The sequence below is a fragment of the Nelumbo nucifera genome, chromosome 2 (genome assembly GCF_055504915.1).
Source record: "Nelumbo nucifera cultivar China Antique chromosome 2, China Antique-T2T, whole genome shotgun sequence".
Lineage (NCBI taxonomy): Eukaryota > Viridiplantae > Streptophyta > Magnoliopsida > Proteales > Nelumbonaceae > Nelumbo > Nelumbo nucifera.
The window spans coordinates 13,050,525-13,069,328 of NC_142650.1; the positions used below are offsets into that span (position 1 = coordinate 13,050,525).

The following is an 18,804-nucleotide window of genomic DNA, read 5'->3' on the forward strand; positions in this document are numbered from 1 at the left end:
GAATAGATTGAGGAGAGTCAAAAAGGGACTAGGTCCTATTCTTAAAACACCACCACCATCTTGTCCTGAATCCGGTTTCACTAAAACAAATGGCAATAGAACTACTAGACCTCTTCACAAGCATAGTTGGTTTGAGATGCAATTTCATTGCAAGTGTGGGCTCTGATACAATTTCAACGAGAAATTTGCACCCGAACATAAATGTAAGCAACAACAGTTGTTTCTATTGCAAACAGAAGAGTTTGATGAGATTGATCTCCAAGATACATTAGGAGAGGAATGTAACAATGAAATCAGACCAGAGGAAGTTCTATAAATCTGTTTGCAGGCGCTTATGGGTCCTTAGATGATGAGGATTGAAGGCAAGATTAAGAATAGAGAGGTATCCATCTTGGTGGATACCTTCCCTCAAAGAAACCCCTATGGCGGGTCAGTTCGAAGCTTTTCTTTTTTTTCTAATCAAATTACAATCATAGTTTTCAAGGCGCCAAGGCGAGGCTAGGCGACAAGAGTTTGATGAGGTGCCTTGTCGCCTAGGCATCACCTAGGCGATGGTTTTTTTAAGTAAAAACATGTATCCAAGGGTCGTTCCCTAGGTTTCATAATCATATTTCCTTAATATCCATAGTTTTCATAAGAAAAGTATAAGCTTCATGTTGAAGTACAGAAAATCAACATATTCATAAGAAAAAGAAGAAAGAAAAGAAAATTAAAAAAATATAGGGGTTGAACCCCTATTTCTGTTATAGGAAAAGAAGAAAAGAAAAGGTGGAAGAAGAAGAAGAAGAAGAAGAAGAAGAAGAAGAAAAAGAAGAAGAAGAAATTAGTATATAAACACACAAAATTGGTTTCGGTTTTGAAGTCTTTGAGGGTTTAACACAGCATTTAGCAATGTTTGTGTTGACTAAACCCTAAGAAATAAGAAAATAATAAAAAGAAATTAGTATATAAACACAGAAAATGAATATTTTAGTTTAAAAATGTATTTTATAATTATAACCTAAAAAATTAAGAATATAAAAGCTTTTTATAACACACTATAGAAAACTGCATGGTGATTAGGCGAGGCGAGCCTTCAAGGGTGCCTTGTTGCCTAGGCGCCCGCCTAGGCGTTGCCTTGACAACTATGATTACAATCTCGATATATTTAATTTTTTTTCCTCTTTCCTTTCTCTAGGTATTTCTGCATATTGCAAAAAATTAGTCCCACAATAGTTTTTATGATATTATCAAACAATCCTATAATCCTATGTAAACCCTCATCCATATTCCATGGATCTGCCCCTAGCTCCACAAACCCAAGCCTTAGACCTAGACCTTCTAAAATATCAGTTCCATTTCAGTTTTTCCTCAAAATTTCCACCAATCCAATCTTGGATCATATCAGTCTTACAATAACTGGTACCAAAATAGATGGTCCTACATTATTTAGTACCAGAGCAATTGACTTTTAATGTAAAAAATCACCTAGGTGATGCTAGACAGGCAGACAGTCACCTGTGGCAACTAACAAGGCATTCTACTGTTGCCCATCCTTGACCTAGCTCCTTGAAAACCATGTTGGGAAGCTCATAAGAAGGGGTCTATGGATATAAACCTTTTAGTCTCATGGTCCTGGTTGCATTATTTTTCCTTCATTGGACCAGTTTAATGACCAAAAAAGGAAAAGAAAAGCATTAGAAAGCTCATACCTCAAAAGCCTTCAATATATCATTGAACTCTAACAAATGCTGATCCACTTCCTCTGGGCTGAGGCCACCCTTGATCCCAATAATTTCAGCTGGAAGTAAGTAAGAGTACATCCGTACATTGCATTCCCTTCTAGCATCAAAGCTCCTAATAAGAGAGAAAATGTTAAAAATAAATGCTTTTAGAAAATGGGAACCCCGGTCGATAACTATACAAAAATATGCTTTTAGAAATATAATAACCAAATCATGCCTTTATTGTATAATTTGGTTTTAGGACCATTGAATAGAATAGTAGTTGGAGAGAGCAGTCCTTAGCCACACATATATTGGAATAGTTGCAAGGGTAGAGAGTTTTATTGCAAGTCTATCCACTTCTTCTCAACACAGGATCTTCTTGAGAAGACAGGACTTCTGTTTACCCTATTTGTATGTATTTATGAAGTGTATAATGAGAAATGGGGGTCCTAAGCCTTCAAGGACATATACTAGAAGGAAGAAGGTCAATCAATTATGCTTTGACATGGCTGAGAGTTGTGCAGATTGGTTAGGTCATCATGTTATTTTTGGAGATTTCAGGGGTATCTTTGTATTTTAATAAATTTACTGTGCAATCTGGCCATTAGAAATTGATGAGTAATGATTTATTTTTAATTGTCATCCAGCCAGTAAGCTAGGAGTTGTTCAAGTTCATTTCTCACCTTTTTTTAAGCAGGAGAAGTTCAGTTACTACATCCAGTTAACTATTGTGACCTACATGTGTGAAATTAAATATATGTGCAAGAACTGTTACAGTCAACTAATGATATTTTGGTGTGATTACTAGGAATCTCAGAGTGATCATATTGCAAAGGCTGCAGAAGATGTGCTTCAAATCATTTCAAGGATATACCGATATATTAATTCCCCCAACTTCCCCCTGTTTGTTTAGAGCTCATGCCTTAAAAGCCCATTTAGATCATTTCAGGAATAATTTTTTCGATCAATCATTTGAGGAATAATTGCAGTTACTCATCTATCATTATAACCTTTGAAACATTGACACTAAGGCCCTGTTCATTTTCTGGTAAGCCATTTACCTGGGTAAAGACTTACCCAGGTAAGTGCATTTACCCATGTTCTTTGATCAAAAGTGTTTCCCAGGTAACTGTTCTTTTGACCACTTTTACCCAAAAAATGCAATTATTAGATGGGGTAATTTTGTCCCATAATGTTTTGGCAACTTTCCCCCAGGTGGGAAAGTTACTTGCCCACCTGGGAGATGGGTATCACTTAGCCAGTTAAGTGATCCCAAGGAAAAGCAATTTACTGTGAGACCCACAACTTACTGAAAGGCGAACAAGGGATTGTTGGTCACCGGGAACCACCTTCCTGTTGACCAACCCCTCCCCTCCATTTACTGAAAAAGAAACAGGGCCTAACTCTGTGCCTTTTTACCCTTCATTAGTAGACTACATCTAATTTACTATTGGCTAGAAGTCCAAAGATTTTTCTTTTTTGATCAACAACAAAAATCAATTTATTAAAAGAAAAGTAGAAGTAAGAATTTAATAGAAAAAAGGAAGGGGTGTTTCCTTTTCTCACCTTTGGGAAGGTAAAATGCTGAAAACTTTGACATTAGCAGGAAGATTAGAATTAACATAGTTTGCAAGAGCAATGCCATTGGGGTCATTTTTCCATGCATTTTCTGGGATCTCCATTTTCAAAGATATCATAGTTGACAAGGAATGGACCTAGAAAACCAATCAGAGAAACAATTGCAAATTGATTAGAACACCACATGTTACGAAGTAGGCAAATAAGTACGAAAATGGGTATACTGAGCAATGGAATTGCTGAATATACAAGCAATTGGGGATAAATTAAGAGTTTTAAAGTGGAAAGGAGGGGAAATATTAATGATAAGTGTAGAATCTCATAGAGGAGATGATTCCAGATGAGAAGCCAGTTGGAACAAGAAAACATTATAAGGCTACAACTTGTATATGCACGATTGTTTGTTTTCTCTCTATTGCAATTATAGGGAGGAGGGACGCATCATAAATATACTTACTCCTTTATCGGTTCTGCTACTTCTTGCCCACCCAATCTTATGCAGATCTCTAAAATTACTATCTCGAATTCCACCAGCTCTAAAGATGGCAGTTTCCAATTCTGCTTCAATGGCTACATGGCAAGATTGTAATGCTTTATCAAAACCCCATCCACGGTAGCTAGGCTGATGAAATGTGTAGTGCAATCGATACATTTGTTGACTAAAGAAACAATAAACAAGCAAAGAAAAGAAGGGTCTTCATCAAAAGAACTGATGAATAAAGATCATTCATTTCTTATGCAAATTAACACGGCAGAATCATAGTCTCAACATTGCCTTACCTCTCTTGTAACGCTAGAATTATAAATATCTATTAATGGTGAATGTATTTCAATTAGTTAAGAAAAGGGGCCAAATGAAGCTTCAGGCTCAATCCTGTAAAGGTCTTGAATCCATATTTGGCGCATTTTTCTATGGTAAAGAGCTTTTATTCAAGATACAAAGTGTGTTTGGTTAGTCAACCAGTTGAGAAGCATAAAGATTAAAGACACATACAAAGAATAAAATCTAAATTCAGAATGCAAGCGTCACAACCAAAAGGTTTCCACTCAAAGATTTTCTTAATACAGAATCATGGGAAACTTAGGCTATGTTTGGTTTGAAGGAAAAGGTAGGGAAAGGAAGGGAAAGACAGGGAAATCAATACAAGGGTTGTAAAGGTTTCCTTACCTTTCCCTTCCTTTCCCTACATTTTCCTTCAAACCAAACATAGCCTTAGTTTCAGGGGTTTTCCTTAGTTAGAAAATGAAATGGAAACCTAATGTGAGGTTCACATGTATCAGAAGTAAAAAAGCAAAAAAATCAGAATAAGTAAAGAGACTAGGATTTATTTATTTATTTATTTGGGGGGGAGGGGTCCAGAAGCTTACTCGATAATGAGCTATCTCGTTGCATTTGCAAACCTGTAAAATAATCAGATAAGAAATCAGAGGCAAAGTAAACTAAACATATCATATCTTCTTTCTTTCATCAACGAACTTCGAAGGCTTACCCCTGTAGTCGGTTCCAACATATCCGACACGCATTACGACTTTTTTCTTCCGAAAGGGCTCCCATTTATGTCCGACAGCCTCGACCGGCTGCTCCGAAGACGATGGTAGTTCTAGGGTTTGGGAAGAGATCGAGAAAGAAGAAGAACAACAATAACAACAAAAAATCCTCAAGGACTTAGGCTTCGATAGCAGGAGACTTGAACTCGGCTTCCTTATCCACGGCGAGAGCGGTAGCCGCAGAGAAGAGACGGCCATGTAAACGTTGCGAAGAGAAACCCCTCCCAAGACAGTTTACAGTTAAGTGAGTATGGATAAAGAAGACCCGAGCGGCGGAGCGGGCAAATTGCCCCTTTTTGGCAATTCAGTAAACCGGGTCAATAATATCCGTTTGATAGGTCGGGTAGGAATCCAGTATCAAATGAATAAAGAATCAGAAGAAATAGAAAAAATATCTAAGTGCTCACGATGCGACCATACATTTGTCACGATAAGGTCGAAATCATAATAAAATTTCTTCGTCCATTTGGAACTTGAAAGGAACGAACTATCGAGTGGGATAGAGATCTCATCGTCTGTGGAAACTGACAAGTCCTCGACCTCTGACGGTTAATATCACCCGTCCTTTAATCTCAACAAGCTTCCCGCCATCTATCCTTCTCTGAAATGGAATTATAGATATAAGATAGCCTCTTGGACAAGCTTGGAAGCTTCACTCAACTTCGTATGAGCAGAATGGTGAATGGGAGGGAAGTCATGGAAGATGAGAGAAGGGTGAAGAAGAGGAAACCCCTTTCCGACTGCACCAACACCGTCAGCTCTCGGATCTCCTCACATTCTCACGCTAAACCCAGAAAGCACTCTCGCTCTACAAAAGCAGCCGACAACAATTCCCTCAAGTATGATACCAGCACCGGATCCAATGCCGCCGAAAACCCTGGAATTTCAATTTCACCTTCTACTCCTCCTCCTCAACAAACAAGATCTGTTAGTTCTGGTAATTTTCGCAACATCTTCCCGTTCTTCTTCAAATTTCTTGCTCGGATTTGACTTCAGTTCAAGTTGATTAGTTGTTATTCTGATCTAGAATATGGAACCTTTGGCCCGTAAGTTGGCCCTCTTGCTCCCCAAAATCAGTATTAATGCTCATTCGTTTACGTGAAATTTCTAGGGTTTTGACGTCGTTTAGTGAATCATTTGCTGGTTTTCTCAACCAAATCGTGGATTATTTATGTTTTAATTGCAACAAGAGGTTTTGAATTCTGAAGTCCACGGATCTTTGTTTTGGTCTTTGTAGAAGCTATACATGGTAATAATTCCGCGATTCTTAAGGTCTATAGTCGAACACGGAGTGAGGAGAAAAGAAAGAATGAAGGAAAGGCGGTTGCAGTGGGAAAAGCATCCAGTTGCCCTCCTGTGCGAAGGATCACGCGCATTGGGTATGTCCATCTCCGTCTCTCCTGAATGCCCAATTGCCCATCTAACCACGTTCTTCACATCTCTCCGATGGTTCGTTTGGGCATGGTTGTATTCTGTTTTTGCTTGCATTAAAACAAAATTATTAGTTTTCTTTAGTTTAAATTTCTTAAACTACCCTTATACTTTACTTAATTCATACCGAATGCTATTCCTATCGTTTCTGACAATTGACTAGCATCATTTAACTCTGTTACATCACATGACTGATATATTTGTCAAATATTCCTAAAATACCCTTTTCATCTCCATTCCTAAAATTACCCTAAATACCATCCTAAAAACCTCTCCATCTCCGTCTCAGTCTCGTCCAGAGGCTTTCTTCCTCATTATTCCAGCATTCTCAAACTCAAAGGCTTCTGCACGTAGCTAGCAAGCGTTTCAGTTATCTCTTACTTCGCAGAGATGTTGATCATCCCAAGCATCTTCGGTGGCCAACGAAGCAATGTTTTTTATCCCTTCTCTCTAGACATTTGGGATCCTTTTCAGGATTTTCCTTTCACCTCTGCGCTTACCACACCTCAATTCTCAATTGACGCAGCAGCATTAGCCAATGCTTGCATCGATTGGAAGGGGACCCCAAAAGCCCATGTATTCAAAGCTGACCTTCCTGGGTTCAAGGAGAAAGTGAAAGTGGACTGGAGGAATCTTACAAATCAGTGCAGAGGTGGTAGAGACAGTTGTTTGAGTGTGAGTTTCGTTGGAAACCAAGAGAAGAATGGACCTGACTGGCAATTGTTATTGCAGTTTCGTCGGTGATCTTTGTGCCATCACTTCTTTATCTTGAAACTCTGCAGTTCCAGCGGCTCCCCTATGGCACCAGAGAGGGAGAAGCAAGAGGGAAGAGGGGGAAAGGCCGTAACTGCGAGTCTGCGATTCCCCTATAGCATCTGACCTCTGCAGTTCCAGCGGTTCCAGAGAAGAGAACGAGAGGGAGAGGGAGAGAGATCTCAGAGATCTACTGTTCTGGCCGTAACTGGAGGAGTCTTATGTTGTCCGATCTACAGTTACGGTGGTTCCGACCATAACTGGAGGAGTCTTACTATTGTCCGATCTACAGTTCCGGCAGTTCAGGAGGTTTTGGCTTCCTGTTTCTTCTGATATGCTTTTCCCATCTGGTGATAGATTTGAGATTACTGTTGTCTGATCTGCAGTTCCAACAGTTTCAGCTTCCTGTCCCTCCGCTCTAATGAGAAGAGAAACTATTTTTATGGGTGTGAATGGCAAAGAGCGAAAATGGGGAGAAATTGTTTTTTGGCTTCAGATTGCTTCAAGCGAATGACTTCTATCGAGCTTCAGATCAGTGGATCCGTCAACAATGAAGATGGGTGACCAGTCTTGGTTGGTCGAGTAACATTGTTGACACTAGGGATGTCGACACAGTAGATGAAGATGGGTGTATTTTTGAAAATTTAAAGAAAAGTGGAGGGTAAAATAGTCTTTTTCATATATCCGTTGGTGCCAGTTAATGACAAAGAAGGATTAGTCAATTGTCAGAAAACTTCGGGGAACAATAGGGGTATAGTTAGTCAATTAGCTAAACCATAAGGATACTTCAAGAAATTTGCCCTTTTCTTTATTTGTTATTCTTTAGTTTTGGTGAGTTGAGGATCTGTGTTCGCCGCATTCTGAATTATGAATAGGCTAACCATTAAGATAGAAATGGCTTTTGCATATTTTCTAACAGTATACTCAACAAAATTATCCTTCCTAATTGAACTGAATGTCTCCAGTTTATTGCATAATGGAACTGGAGTTTGCCTCAGTTGTTTTAAGTGATGCAATGCTTATATCACGGTTTTGTCATCACTTGGGCTGCGTTTGGAAGCGGTGTAAAACTCTATTTGATCTAAAAGTCTATCGATAGAATTCAACACATAGTTTAAAATCTATGAACCGTTGTGCTTTGAAAAACGTGATAATTGATGTAATTACATCGATTTTATCAATATAGTATTTACGTCGATTATTGATGTAAAACTCCATTCTAACATTGATTTACAATGTAAAACTCCACTCCATCCAAATGCCGACAAATATGATCCAGAAGTGGAGTTTTACATTAATCTTGACTTACACTGGAAAACAAACGCAGACAAAAATGAACCAGCAGTGGAATTTTACATTGATACCAATTTACACTGCAAACAGACGCAGTCTTAGGGAATAAACGGAGTCATGTATTTATCCTTTCCACCTGATTTTTTTCTTTGCTTTATAGAAAATAATATAAACAAATTGTGCTGTCTTGTATGTTCACTTTCTGCAAGAACTGTTTTAGCATAGTAGAGATGCAATTTCTACCCTACCCAGGGCGGTTTTTTTGCTTGAAAACAGATTTTGGGGTGGGGTGAAGATGGGTCTCTCTCCAATCCATTGTTAGAAGGCATATGAACTTATATATTTGGCATTTTGTGTAATAATATTTTGAATTGTATGTAAAGTTAATTGATAGTTTGTGTTTTTATATCTTTTAATCAAATAAATGGAAACTTTGATGTTTGTTCATGCTATTTAATTTGTATATTGCTTATATATAACAAAAAATAATAGGAAATTAGATGTGGGTTCTGAATCCGACCTGCCAATCCAACCCACCCCACCCTCAAATGTAGAGAGGGTAAAGTCGGCGAGGATTTTGCGTTTTCATGTATAGGAAGTGTTTGGATTTTAAATCCAACCTGTTATGGGTTTTAGGGAAAGTATGGATTGGAAGGTATAGGGAAGCGGATAGGGTATAGAATTTACAAAACCCTCCCTGAACCCACCTGGTTGCCATTCCTAACTGGCAGAGGAAAAGCCAGAACAAGCATCTAGAGAATAAGAAATCAAAGCTTTCTAGCATCCTTGATTAAATTACTATATAGGAATTATCAGTGTGTTTTACCTTAAATAGCCGTCAATAGGTTATCTATATGCTGTTAGCTTTTATGCTGGGCATACACAAAATAAATAAATAAATAAAAGCCCATCAAATTGATCAAAAATAAAAATAAAAGCCCATCAAAAATCAATGATGAAAACTGTGTTATGTCAGTACATCTATTGGAGACTAGGCCTATAGAGTTAGATTCTTTCTGCTTTTCCTTGAGCAGAAAGAATCTAACAACTTTCAATGACTGATTCCTCTTCATGAATGCCCTTCTCTTCAGACTTTTGTTATCCTTAAGGTAATTGTTTTCCTTTGTGTCTGCAACTTTTGATCCCACCCCCTTCCCTTCTCTTTCTCATATTTTTCTTACCTTAAGATCTTGAATTTCTTCTAATGAGAGTATCATTTCTAAGATATTGAAAATGTTTAGGGTATATTATTAACCATTTATGTATAATCTAACATTTTTTGTCTGCTTTTGTTATTCAAATAGGGATAAAACCAATGAAGAACATAAGAAATTTGGCTTCTCTAAGACATGCAGGGTTCCCCGTTCAAAAAGAAAAAAGGTCTGAAGTTTGAACCCTCTATCTACTCATAAATTCTGATTTTCCTGGAAGGATTTTAAGGTATAAGACTCAACATTGGCTGCTTTGGACCTCTTATGCTTTATTTTCTTTAGTATTGGTTTCCCATTCTTTAAGGTCTCCAATGTTAATATAATGTATTCAGACTAGGACTTTGAAGCAGCCTTTTTTTTTTACTAACTCACTTAGTTGCCGATTTGTTAGTTCTTTAGGTATCAACTGAAAAATACGTGTCAGTTTTGATTATTGAATGTCATTGCTTTTTCGTGTCAGTTCTTTAGGTACCCAATTTGTAATATGGTTTTCTACATTCATAATTTACACTTTTCTTTTGATAAGGGCACCGTTTACATTATTGATCAAAAAAAAAAGGGCACCGTTTACATTAACTTCTCAACCTACCATTTTTCTCTACAGGAGTGCTTTCCGGTGCCTGGAAAAGGTAGCAACAAGTATGCCTTACCTCAAAATTTTATCGACCAACAAAGAGCATACTTCGCAGAGGTTGATGCGTTTGAACTGCCAGAGGAGGTTGCAACTAGCGAATCAGAATAGACGAAGAGACAAAGTAGGAAATAGCTAATATTTTTGGTTTGTTGTATGATAGATAGTCGGTGTAAAGATTTGGTTAAAAGAAAGTGCAATTGAGAACTTGCCAAAAGAGCCTGTTTACGCAATGTAATTGGACCAATGTAGTTCTAACTTCTAACCAATGCAGGGAGCCATAGTTACCTGACGCCTATGTTCTTTAATCAAAATCAAAATTACTATAATAAGAGTTTAATCAGAAAGTGATGAAACTGTGAGCTCTCTATCATTACATAATGCATATTTTCTGATCCAAATGGCTTACTCTTCTGGAGTTGTAATTGAGTTTCCGCAGTTAAATTATCCAATTGTATTGGTTGAGTTTTGATAACAGCTCCACGTTCAACAGCCTGTGCTGTTGAGTGTTGACGAGCTCTCCCAATCGATACAGGCAGTTGAACACAGACAATTTTCTTTAGAGGCAAATGATTTTGCTTATGTAACATTTTCTTAGTTTTCAAAAACAAAACCATGCATTTGATTACAGCCATAGTTTGTTGTTGCGACTTGCGACCCTTGCGAGATGACGAGCTGTTAAAATACCTCTTTACTCTGTTAACTTGTTAAGACAGTTTGGAATCCACGCAAAGAACCGAAATTGTGATACAGCGGGGCATTCTAAATTATATGGAAAATATCTCAGACGGGACTGTTGATATTACAGACTGCAGAGGGATGATTACTGAATAGCGATCATGTCTCCAGTCTCACAACAGAGCATGGATTCGAGGGATTCGGATCTGCTGACGATCAAAGTTCAAAATATCAATATGCATTGGAGTAAGGGCGTACAGAAGGGTCCTGAAACGATACGTATCGACCCATACTTTAAACCTTACTGTCGATAACACATTGCTGGCCACGTTCACCCAGCCACAGATATGGAACATAGGATGTGTTGCGGTCACCAAAATTCTCAACTTGCGGCTGAATGAGTGTGGTCAGCAGATCCAAACTCATGAGATAGTGAGTAATGCATGTATGTATTTGTCGCTTATATATTTTGTGACAGTGTGACAGGGATGGTTACCTCGTAGAATAGAATCTTAGAGTCCATTTGTTGGGTTGTTCCAATGTAAAATGGCTGGAAAAAAGTTTCATGCTGAAACATTTGAGTTATATTTTTTGCCCCTTTACAAATTAGAAGTTAGAAGGGGTTTAAAAACAAAGCTTTTGGAGGTATAAGTATTAGTTGGAATACTTCAGTTGGGAAATTTTCATGGGGTAGACAGTTAAAAGTGTCTTGAAAAACTACTAGATGAATGTCTTAGCTGCAAATGGTCATGCAACAAAACTATGGTACAGGAATACTATTCAGATGCGGAAAAGTAATAGGCTGAGCCTCTTCCCAAATCCCAATCATAGCCAAGTGCTTAAGCATCTCATTAGTTCAGAAAATCAGTAAACACACTCAATAGGGTAGTGGAAATATTCCACAAAATCCCCAAACCATTAACAGGCCAATCGTTTAGGGAAGGCAAGAAATTATGCAAAAGAAATATATATATACAGATCATTTCAAGTGGTTCTTGATACCAAAAATGTTAGCAGCTTAACTATCTTGTAAACAAATATGGCAGAACTTTTTTCTCACTAGGGACTTGCAAAGTAGCTGCAAGGCTTCCAGAGATACCCTAAACACAACAGGGATAATCAACATAACCATGAAACCATCATTATCTAGCAACCACTAAACAAGCAATATTTATGACAATGACTCAATGCCTCCCACACCTCCATACCACACATTCTCTTATGCTCTAAAGCACAAAGAATAACACGCAACATTCCCTCAATACCTCTGATTATCATTCCAAATCCCATCTCAGTTTCAAGGATATAATCGTCCAAAATTTAATGCTTGATTGCCACCATACTTATCTTAGCCCAGTTACAACATTCAATTGTAAGAGGATTAAAACTCAAGCATACTCCCAATATTTAAGCAACAAGCCTACAAGGTGTCTGACCAAATTCAACACTGCCTTCGATATATTTAGAACATCCTTGCAAGCCATATCTCACAAGTGATTTTCTTACTCTAAAATGGTGGTGGGGGGGAGGAAGAAAAGAATGAAGGAAGCCAAACAATAACAACAGGCTCCATCCAACCAAAGATAAAATTATTGCATCAGAAAGGCCGCCATACCTCACAATCACTTCCCTCACTTTTTTGTTTTTATTACTTTCCATACATTGAATCGTACTTACAAAGTTATATCCAACCTTTTACAACAGCAATTAACCTACTTCCTAACAAGTATGACAATCTCTTCCATATATGGTGTGTCCCCCCATGACCGGAAGCTACAGAAATTATCAATGAAAATGGTACCAACTTACCCCGCTTAAATACAGACAATTCCATATAAAATATAATAAACTAGTATGCTCATTGCATAAACATCAAAATGCCCATCTACAAAGTAAGGAACCCATGATCCATATTCAACAATTTACATTTAACAACGGCGATGGTCACATCACAGAAAAATCAAAACCCATAACATTAAACTTCTGAATTGATTGATTAAAAATGAGGTTACAATCTCTATATCAAAATACCCTGCAGAGAGGATCGGATCAGCACTAAAACCTAAAGGCAACTAGGCAAGTCGACGGATTGATGTACATCTAGCAGTAATATACCAATCCCATCAATTGTAACAAGAAATGAGGTAAACCCATAAAACTATAAAATAATCTCTGTGAGGCCTAGACTCAAGAAGATTGAACCCAGAAGAAGAAACGGAAAGTAAAGGACAGGTTCTATATCGGAACGTATCTTTTGAACACATGCTTGCTCCCAACCGCAAGACCTGCAGCCAATCCTCCGATTGCGCCGGCAATGGCAGCAGAGCGCGGCCCAGAGGCAGCCCTGTAGAGAGCTCCAGTGCCCAGCCCAGCCAAAACGCTGCTCAATGAATCATCCTTGTCTCTCATGTATACAATCCCGCTTTCCAATCCGGCGAAGATCAAACCCACAATACCAAACGAATTCCCGTACCTTCTTCCAATATGGCCACCAGAATTCAAAACTCTATTGATCCGCAGCTTCATAGTATCACCGGGCTCGGCAGCTTTGAGGCCTTCAACGGATCCTTTGGCGGCACCAGCAACGGCGCCGGCGAGGTAACCACAACCGGAGTAGTACGTCAGATTCTGGCCCCAAGTACGGCGTTGAACGACAGCCTCTTCGTCAAAGAGATATTCAGGGGAAGTTGGGAGGTTATAGAGGTTTTGGATCGGGACATTGAGGTCTTGGTAAGGATGGTAGACACGGGTTTTGCGATCAGAGTGCTCGTTCCAGTCCGCCATAGTAGAAAGAAAATGGGTGACTAGAAGCGATCGAGGAGAGAGGGTTATGTTATGTTTCTTTGCAGACTAAAAATAATGAGATTTAGGGACTTAGGGAGGAAGGTCGTCACAGTTTTCAGACCAAAAACCCTAGCAGCAGCTAAGAGGTTTAAGTTTTATGCGGTTTTATTTTGGTAGGGTTTAAGGTTTTAAATTTTAACTTCAAAAAGCCCAGAAGGCCAGGCCACTAGAAGCATTAATATGTCCAATTGGGCTTTTATATGCCTAATTCTAATTTTTTAAGCCAATCAAGGCAGCAGATTTCACAACGTAACCTGATCAGAGTTGGGATCATCTGCCAACAAAACACGTTCCAAGACCCTCTCAATATGATCTGACACCACACCTAACTTAATCAGAATTGGGGGTCATCTACCAACAAAATATGTTCCAAGACCCTCCCGATATGATCTAACACCACATATCTCACGGTGAGATTGGGAGGTGAGAAAATTTTGTTGGGACTTATCATAAAAGTGGATCTATCATGTATAAGATGTATGGTATCAAATGATGTTGAGAGAGTGTTGGAACCTATTTTGTTGCCAGATGATCTAGGGGGTATTCTGTAATGTGGATGAAAAATTTGTGGGTGTGGATTGGTCAACACAACACCCTGTGATAGGGATCAATGTACACCACACCATAGTCCATAGTTGTTCTGAACTATGGATAGATTGTGTAAATCGGATCAATCCACACCCACGGTGGCATTCTGTAGGTGTGGTGTGGACCATGCTTTTTTATTCCATGTATCTCATATACATTTTATGAGAGATCTACATAGTCGATCATGAATGTCTAATTTTTGCATTTTATATGGTAAATAAATTGAAAAAAAACATCAATACGTAGACAACAATTGCATTTTTTAATAATTAAAAATATTGTTTTAATTATTAAAAAAATATTTTTATTGATAAAAATATTAAAAATTTAATATTTAAATAATGAAAAAAGAATTGAGAAGGAGAACCATCAGACCAGTGCTAGAATTAACATTAAAAGTTATTATTTTATTGATAAAATATTAAAATTTTAAATTTTAAAAATTATTAAAAGATTAAATAAAATGAGACTAATTGGACCAATGTGACGCAGGTGCATTACACTGAAACCTTCCCACAAACTATCCACACCATAGTGTGGACCATTAATAAGAAAAATACTGCGAACGATAAATTGGGGTGTGGCCCGTCCCTGTCCATGTTATTTTGTGGACGGTTCCCGTCCACAGATAGCATAACACCATATCTTATCATGGACGCACTACCAAATGCCACCCTAGACTCATCTAACCAATCTTTGTTAATTTTGTAGGGAAAAATATTTTTTTGAAGTACTATGTTTGTAGTTGGGAATTTGGCTAAGAAATTATATCCAGATGTACCAGCGTGGTAATTTTGGAAAAACAAAATTGCTCAATTCCTTAGTATAGGGTGACTATTGGGTTGCAGTTTGAACTTTGAATGAAGTGCCATGCCATTCTCACGCATCTTTGAGTTTTCCTCTATTGGAGGTTGTTGTCAATACATGTGAACCAAAAACCTAGGAGAATTGGTTGGTTTCAAGGGGCTCTTTCCATCAAAGAAGAGAACTATCCAGGCAGTAGGGGGTGCAAGTGCAACATGAGTTTTGAATGGATCCAAACTCTAACCCAAGTCCAATATCAGTTTGGGCATCCTGAGTTTTTTTTTTTTTTTTCATAGAAACCTGGATGTGCTACACAAGCCTGGGGGTAGCACGTCCCCAAAAGTCTCCTTTACAAATAGCTACTAAACCACTTCAAAGATTACAAAGATCAAGATGCAAGCAACCTAACCTAGAATGAGCTTCATTAGCAATCCAGTCAGCCACTTGATTCGTCTCTCTAAACACATGTCTATAACTTACTCAACCCTCTAGTCGATCCTTCAACTTTAGACAATCTTGAATGCTATTCCTTAGGTTCCAAGGAGAATGGGTCTAGCTCTTGAGACAAGAGATAACCAGCTTTGAGTCCCCTTCAATAATCACCACCTCCGCCTCTCTGAAGTTTGCCCTTAGGTTGTGAGCTTCCCACCCAGCCCAAGCCTCTGCATTATTGATCGTAGAAACACCAAGAGAGTAGCCTTTGAAATCTAGAATCTCACCCCTATGGTTCCTAGCCACCGCACCAATAGTACCATACCATAGTCACATACCATTGGTATGACAAGAAACATCAAAGTTAATTTTAATCGACCCAACTTCAGGAGGGATCCACTTAATATTCTTCCAATTATTGAAATTGGGTCATTTCTCAACTCTCTGAATTCCTTGCAAGTCAAAACCGCTCTATCAATAATCATTTGGGAGGGCACCGAAATACTAGTAAAGATTTTATTATTTATATTCTTCCAAATCTTCCATAAAATAAGAGCACATCTCTCTTTCATATTTATATTGTTTTTAATGTCCTCATTATGAATTTTAGCCCACCATTCTGATTGGTTGTTGGGCTTAGAATGTTGTTATCCACTACCGACGACACTTGTTAAATCACAACTTCGAAAGATATGATCAAGATCCTCTTCCTCACCACAAAAAACAACACCCCCCATCAATATTAAGACCCCTATTTCTTAGGAAACCCTTTGTAGGAAGTCTGTCTTTGAGAAACAAACATAGAAAAAATTAAATTTTTGGTTGGCATTTAATGTTCTACACCATTGTTCCCCAATTGAAGTTTTCGTTTCCATTTTGAAATATGTTACATTTGATTTTGTAAGCCGACTTTATAGAAAATTTTCCGTCTAAAGTCATTTTCCAAATAATAATATCCTCTTTTTCATCAATGGGAATGAAAATTGTTTTAATTTTTTTCCCAAACACCTTGCGGCACTTGGGACTTAATTTTGTTATCCAGTTAAATCTTTCTTTCTTAGTCAATTACCTTCCCAACATTCATATTTTCTAATTATTGAAAAGAGGCTTCAAAGCAATCCGCAAGGGAATCATTCCCAACCCATCTATCTTCCCAAAAACTAATGGACTTACCATTTCCTATGACCCAGCCAAGACCTTTTTACCAACATATCTCTTGAGGCAAGGATCCCTCCCCACACCCACGAGACATCCTTTTTGCACCTAACATTAAGGAATTCCTCTCTTCTAAGGTATTTTCCCTTAACAACCTTAACCCATAAATTATTTTTCTCATTAAGAATTTTCCATCCTAACTTTTCTAGATTGGCCTCATTAACCCATCTTAAATTTGAGAGGCCAAGACCACCCCAAATCTTTGGACAACAGGCATTAGGCCAACTCAGAAGGTGAAGAGGTTTTTTGCGACTAGAATTTGTCCACAAAAAGTTTTTTTGTGCTTTATCAATATCTTCAATGATATTTTTAGGAAGCCTAAAGGATCTCATGATGAAATGGGGTATCATACTTGTAGATGCTTTGAGCTGTGTTATTCTTCCTGCCATAGAAAGAGAATTCCTTTTCCAACTAGATAATTTTTTCTCCACTCTTTCCTTGATAAAGTTAAAGGAGCTGCTTAAAACTCTGAAATTAATCAAAGGTGCCCTTAGGTAGAAATTTGTGGATGTTTCAATTGGAATTTTAAGAATCCTTGCTATAATTTTTTGGAATCTTTTTGGCACATTTTTTGAAAAAAGAATGAAAGATTTCTTAAAATTTGGAAGTTGTCCTGAAGTGCTTGCAAAGTTTCCCAATATTTCTTTAATCGTAAGGCAGGTAAGGCTCTGCAAAAATAAGGCAGTCATCTGCAAATTGCAGAATAGGAATTTTTGGACTTTCTCTTGTAGTCTTGCACCCAATGGAATTTTTTGACATAAAAACTTCCTTCTCAAGTTTTTTGGAGAGAGCCTCTGCACATAGAACAAATAAATAGGGAGAGAGAGGATCCCTTAAACCTCTGGATGGGTGGAATTCCCTAGTTGGAAACCCATTAACCAAAATTTAGAAAGACTAAGTCTTAACACACTCCATCACCCAGCCTATCCATTTTACATGAAAACCAAATTTCCTAAGGACTTTCTCAATGAAGTCCCATTCCAATCTATCATAGGCTTTTTCTATATCAATTTTACAAGCCATCATCCCTTTTTTTCCTTTATTTTTTCTCATACTATGCATCATTTTATGTGCAATCAGGATATTATCATTAATTTGTTTGTTTCGGACAAAGGCACTTTGATATGGAGATATTAAGTCCTACCGAGGCTTTACTCTATTTATTAGAATTTTTGTAATCACTTTGTAAATGACATTACACAAACTTATGGGTCGAAAGTTATTAATAGTTTCAGGGTTTTCTATTTTTGGAATAAGGGCAATAAAAGTTTTGTTTAGGATGGGGCACAATTTCCCAGAATAGAATGAAAGAAAGCTTTAATTACATCACAAAAGGAATCCTTAATAATGTCCCAAAATTTTTTAAAAAGTAAAGCATTTAGGCCATCCGGGCCAAGGGCTTTGAGATCTCCAACAGACTGAAGGGCCTTGAAGATCTCAACATCAGAAACTTCCTTAAGGTCATTTTGATCATTAGTGACACAAACATCCATGTTAATAAAATCGCTAATCCCACTTGATCCTCCAACCTTTCCCCCATCTCATTTTTAATGAAAGTAATTCTGTTTCTAGCCTTTCTTATGGTTCATGTTAAATGAACGAATCTGCTTTTTTTTTCTATAAATTTCACTACCTTTGAGCCATTTGTTTCAATATCTTCCATGCTTGGTTAACCACTTCCTGAGGGATGGGTGAAGGCACCACATTGCTTCGAATCTAAAGGGTTTCAGCCATTACTTTGGTGCAAATTAGTAAAAAGAATCAAAGGGGTATGGTTGGAATTCAAAATAAGCAAATTTTTAAGGATTGCATTTGGGAACCTTTCTCTCCCCGGTATTCTTATTTCTCCAAGTAAAATGATTACCCTTCATCTCAAGATCCATTAACCCACAGTCACTAATAAATTCATTGAAATCCCTTATATGTCTAAGGGGAGCCTCCCCTCCCCCTTTTTTATCTTCTCTTGACCGAAAACTGTTAAAGTCACCCAGGACGAGCCAAGGTCCCCTAGTATTATTTGCAATTTCTCTAACCCAATTCCATACCATTTTTTGATTAGTTTTACAAGGAGGCGCATAAATGAAAAGTACAA

General features: G+C 37.8%; 2 protein-coding genes and 1 pseudogene across 6 annotated transcripts in view; 1 reads left to right on the top strand and 2 right to left on the bottom strand.

Moving 5' to 3' along the window:
• Positions 1-5,150, bottom strand: part of LOC104597215 (Pseudouridine synthase family protein) — a 37,178-nt gene extending 32,028 nt beyond the window's left edge. The window contains exons 1-5 of one of the 4 annotated variants that reach the window (XR_016082634.1): positions 4,775-5,150; positions 4,653-4,685; positions 3,742-3,854; positions 3,273-3,421; positions 1,692-1,836 (exon numbers count right to left, since the gene is read on the bottom strand). Coding sequence is in view for 3 of the 4 variants with exons in the window: in XM_010258655.3 (XP_010256957.1) it covers positions 1,692-1,836; positions 3,273-3,421; positions 3,742-3,854; positions 4,653-4,685; positions 4,775-5,030 (696 nt within the window). In the remaining variant the exon portion in view is untranslated. Of the gene's footprint in view, positions 1-1,691; positions 1,837-3,272; positions 3,422-3,741; positions 3,944-4,652; positions 4,686-4,774 lie in introns of all 4 variants that reach the window. The other 3 variants (XM_010258655.3, XM_088898487.1, XM_010258656.3) reach the window with 3 other exon arrangements.
• Positions 5,151-5,302: 152 nt separating this feature from the next.
• Positions 5,303-10,443, top strand: LOC104597213 (uncharacterized). Of its 2 annotated transcripts, XM_010258654.3 has the most exons (4): positions 5,303-5,769; positions 6,070-6,211; positions 9,614-9,689; positions 10,125-10,443. In XM_010258654.3, the coding sequence occupies exons 1-4, from the start codon at positions 5,499-5,501 to the stop codon at positions 10,260-10,262; spliced, it is 627 nt and encodes a 208-aa protein (XP_010256956.1). In that variant the 5' UTR covers positions 5,303-5,498; the 3' UTR covers positions 10,263-10,443. The 2 variants fall into 2 exon arrangements, with proteins under 2 accessions (XP_010256956.1, XP_088754614.1); XM_088898488.1 differs by lacking the exon at positions 6,070-6,211.
• A 2,279-nt stretch (positions 10,444-12,722) lies between these two features.
• LOC104597212 (mitochondrial import inner membrane translocase subunit TIM23-1 pseudogene) lies at positions 12,723-13,815 on the bottom strand (annotated as a pseudogene).
• Positions 13,816-18,804: the final 4,989 nt, after the last annotated feature.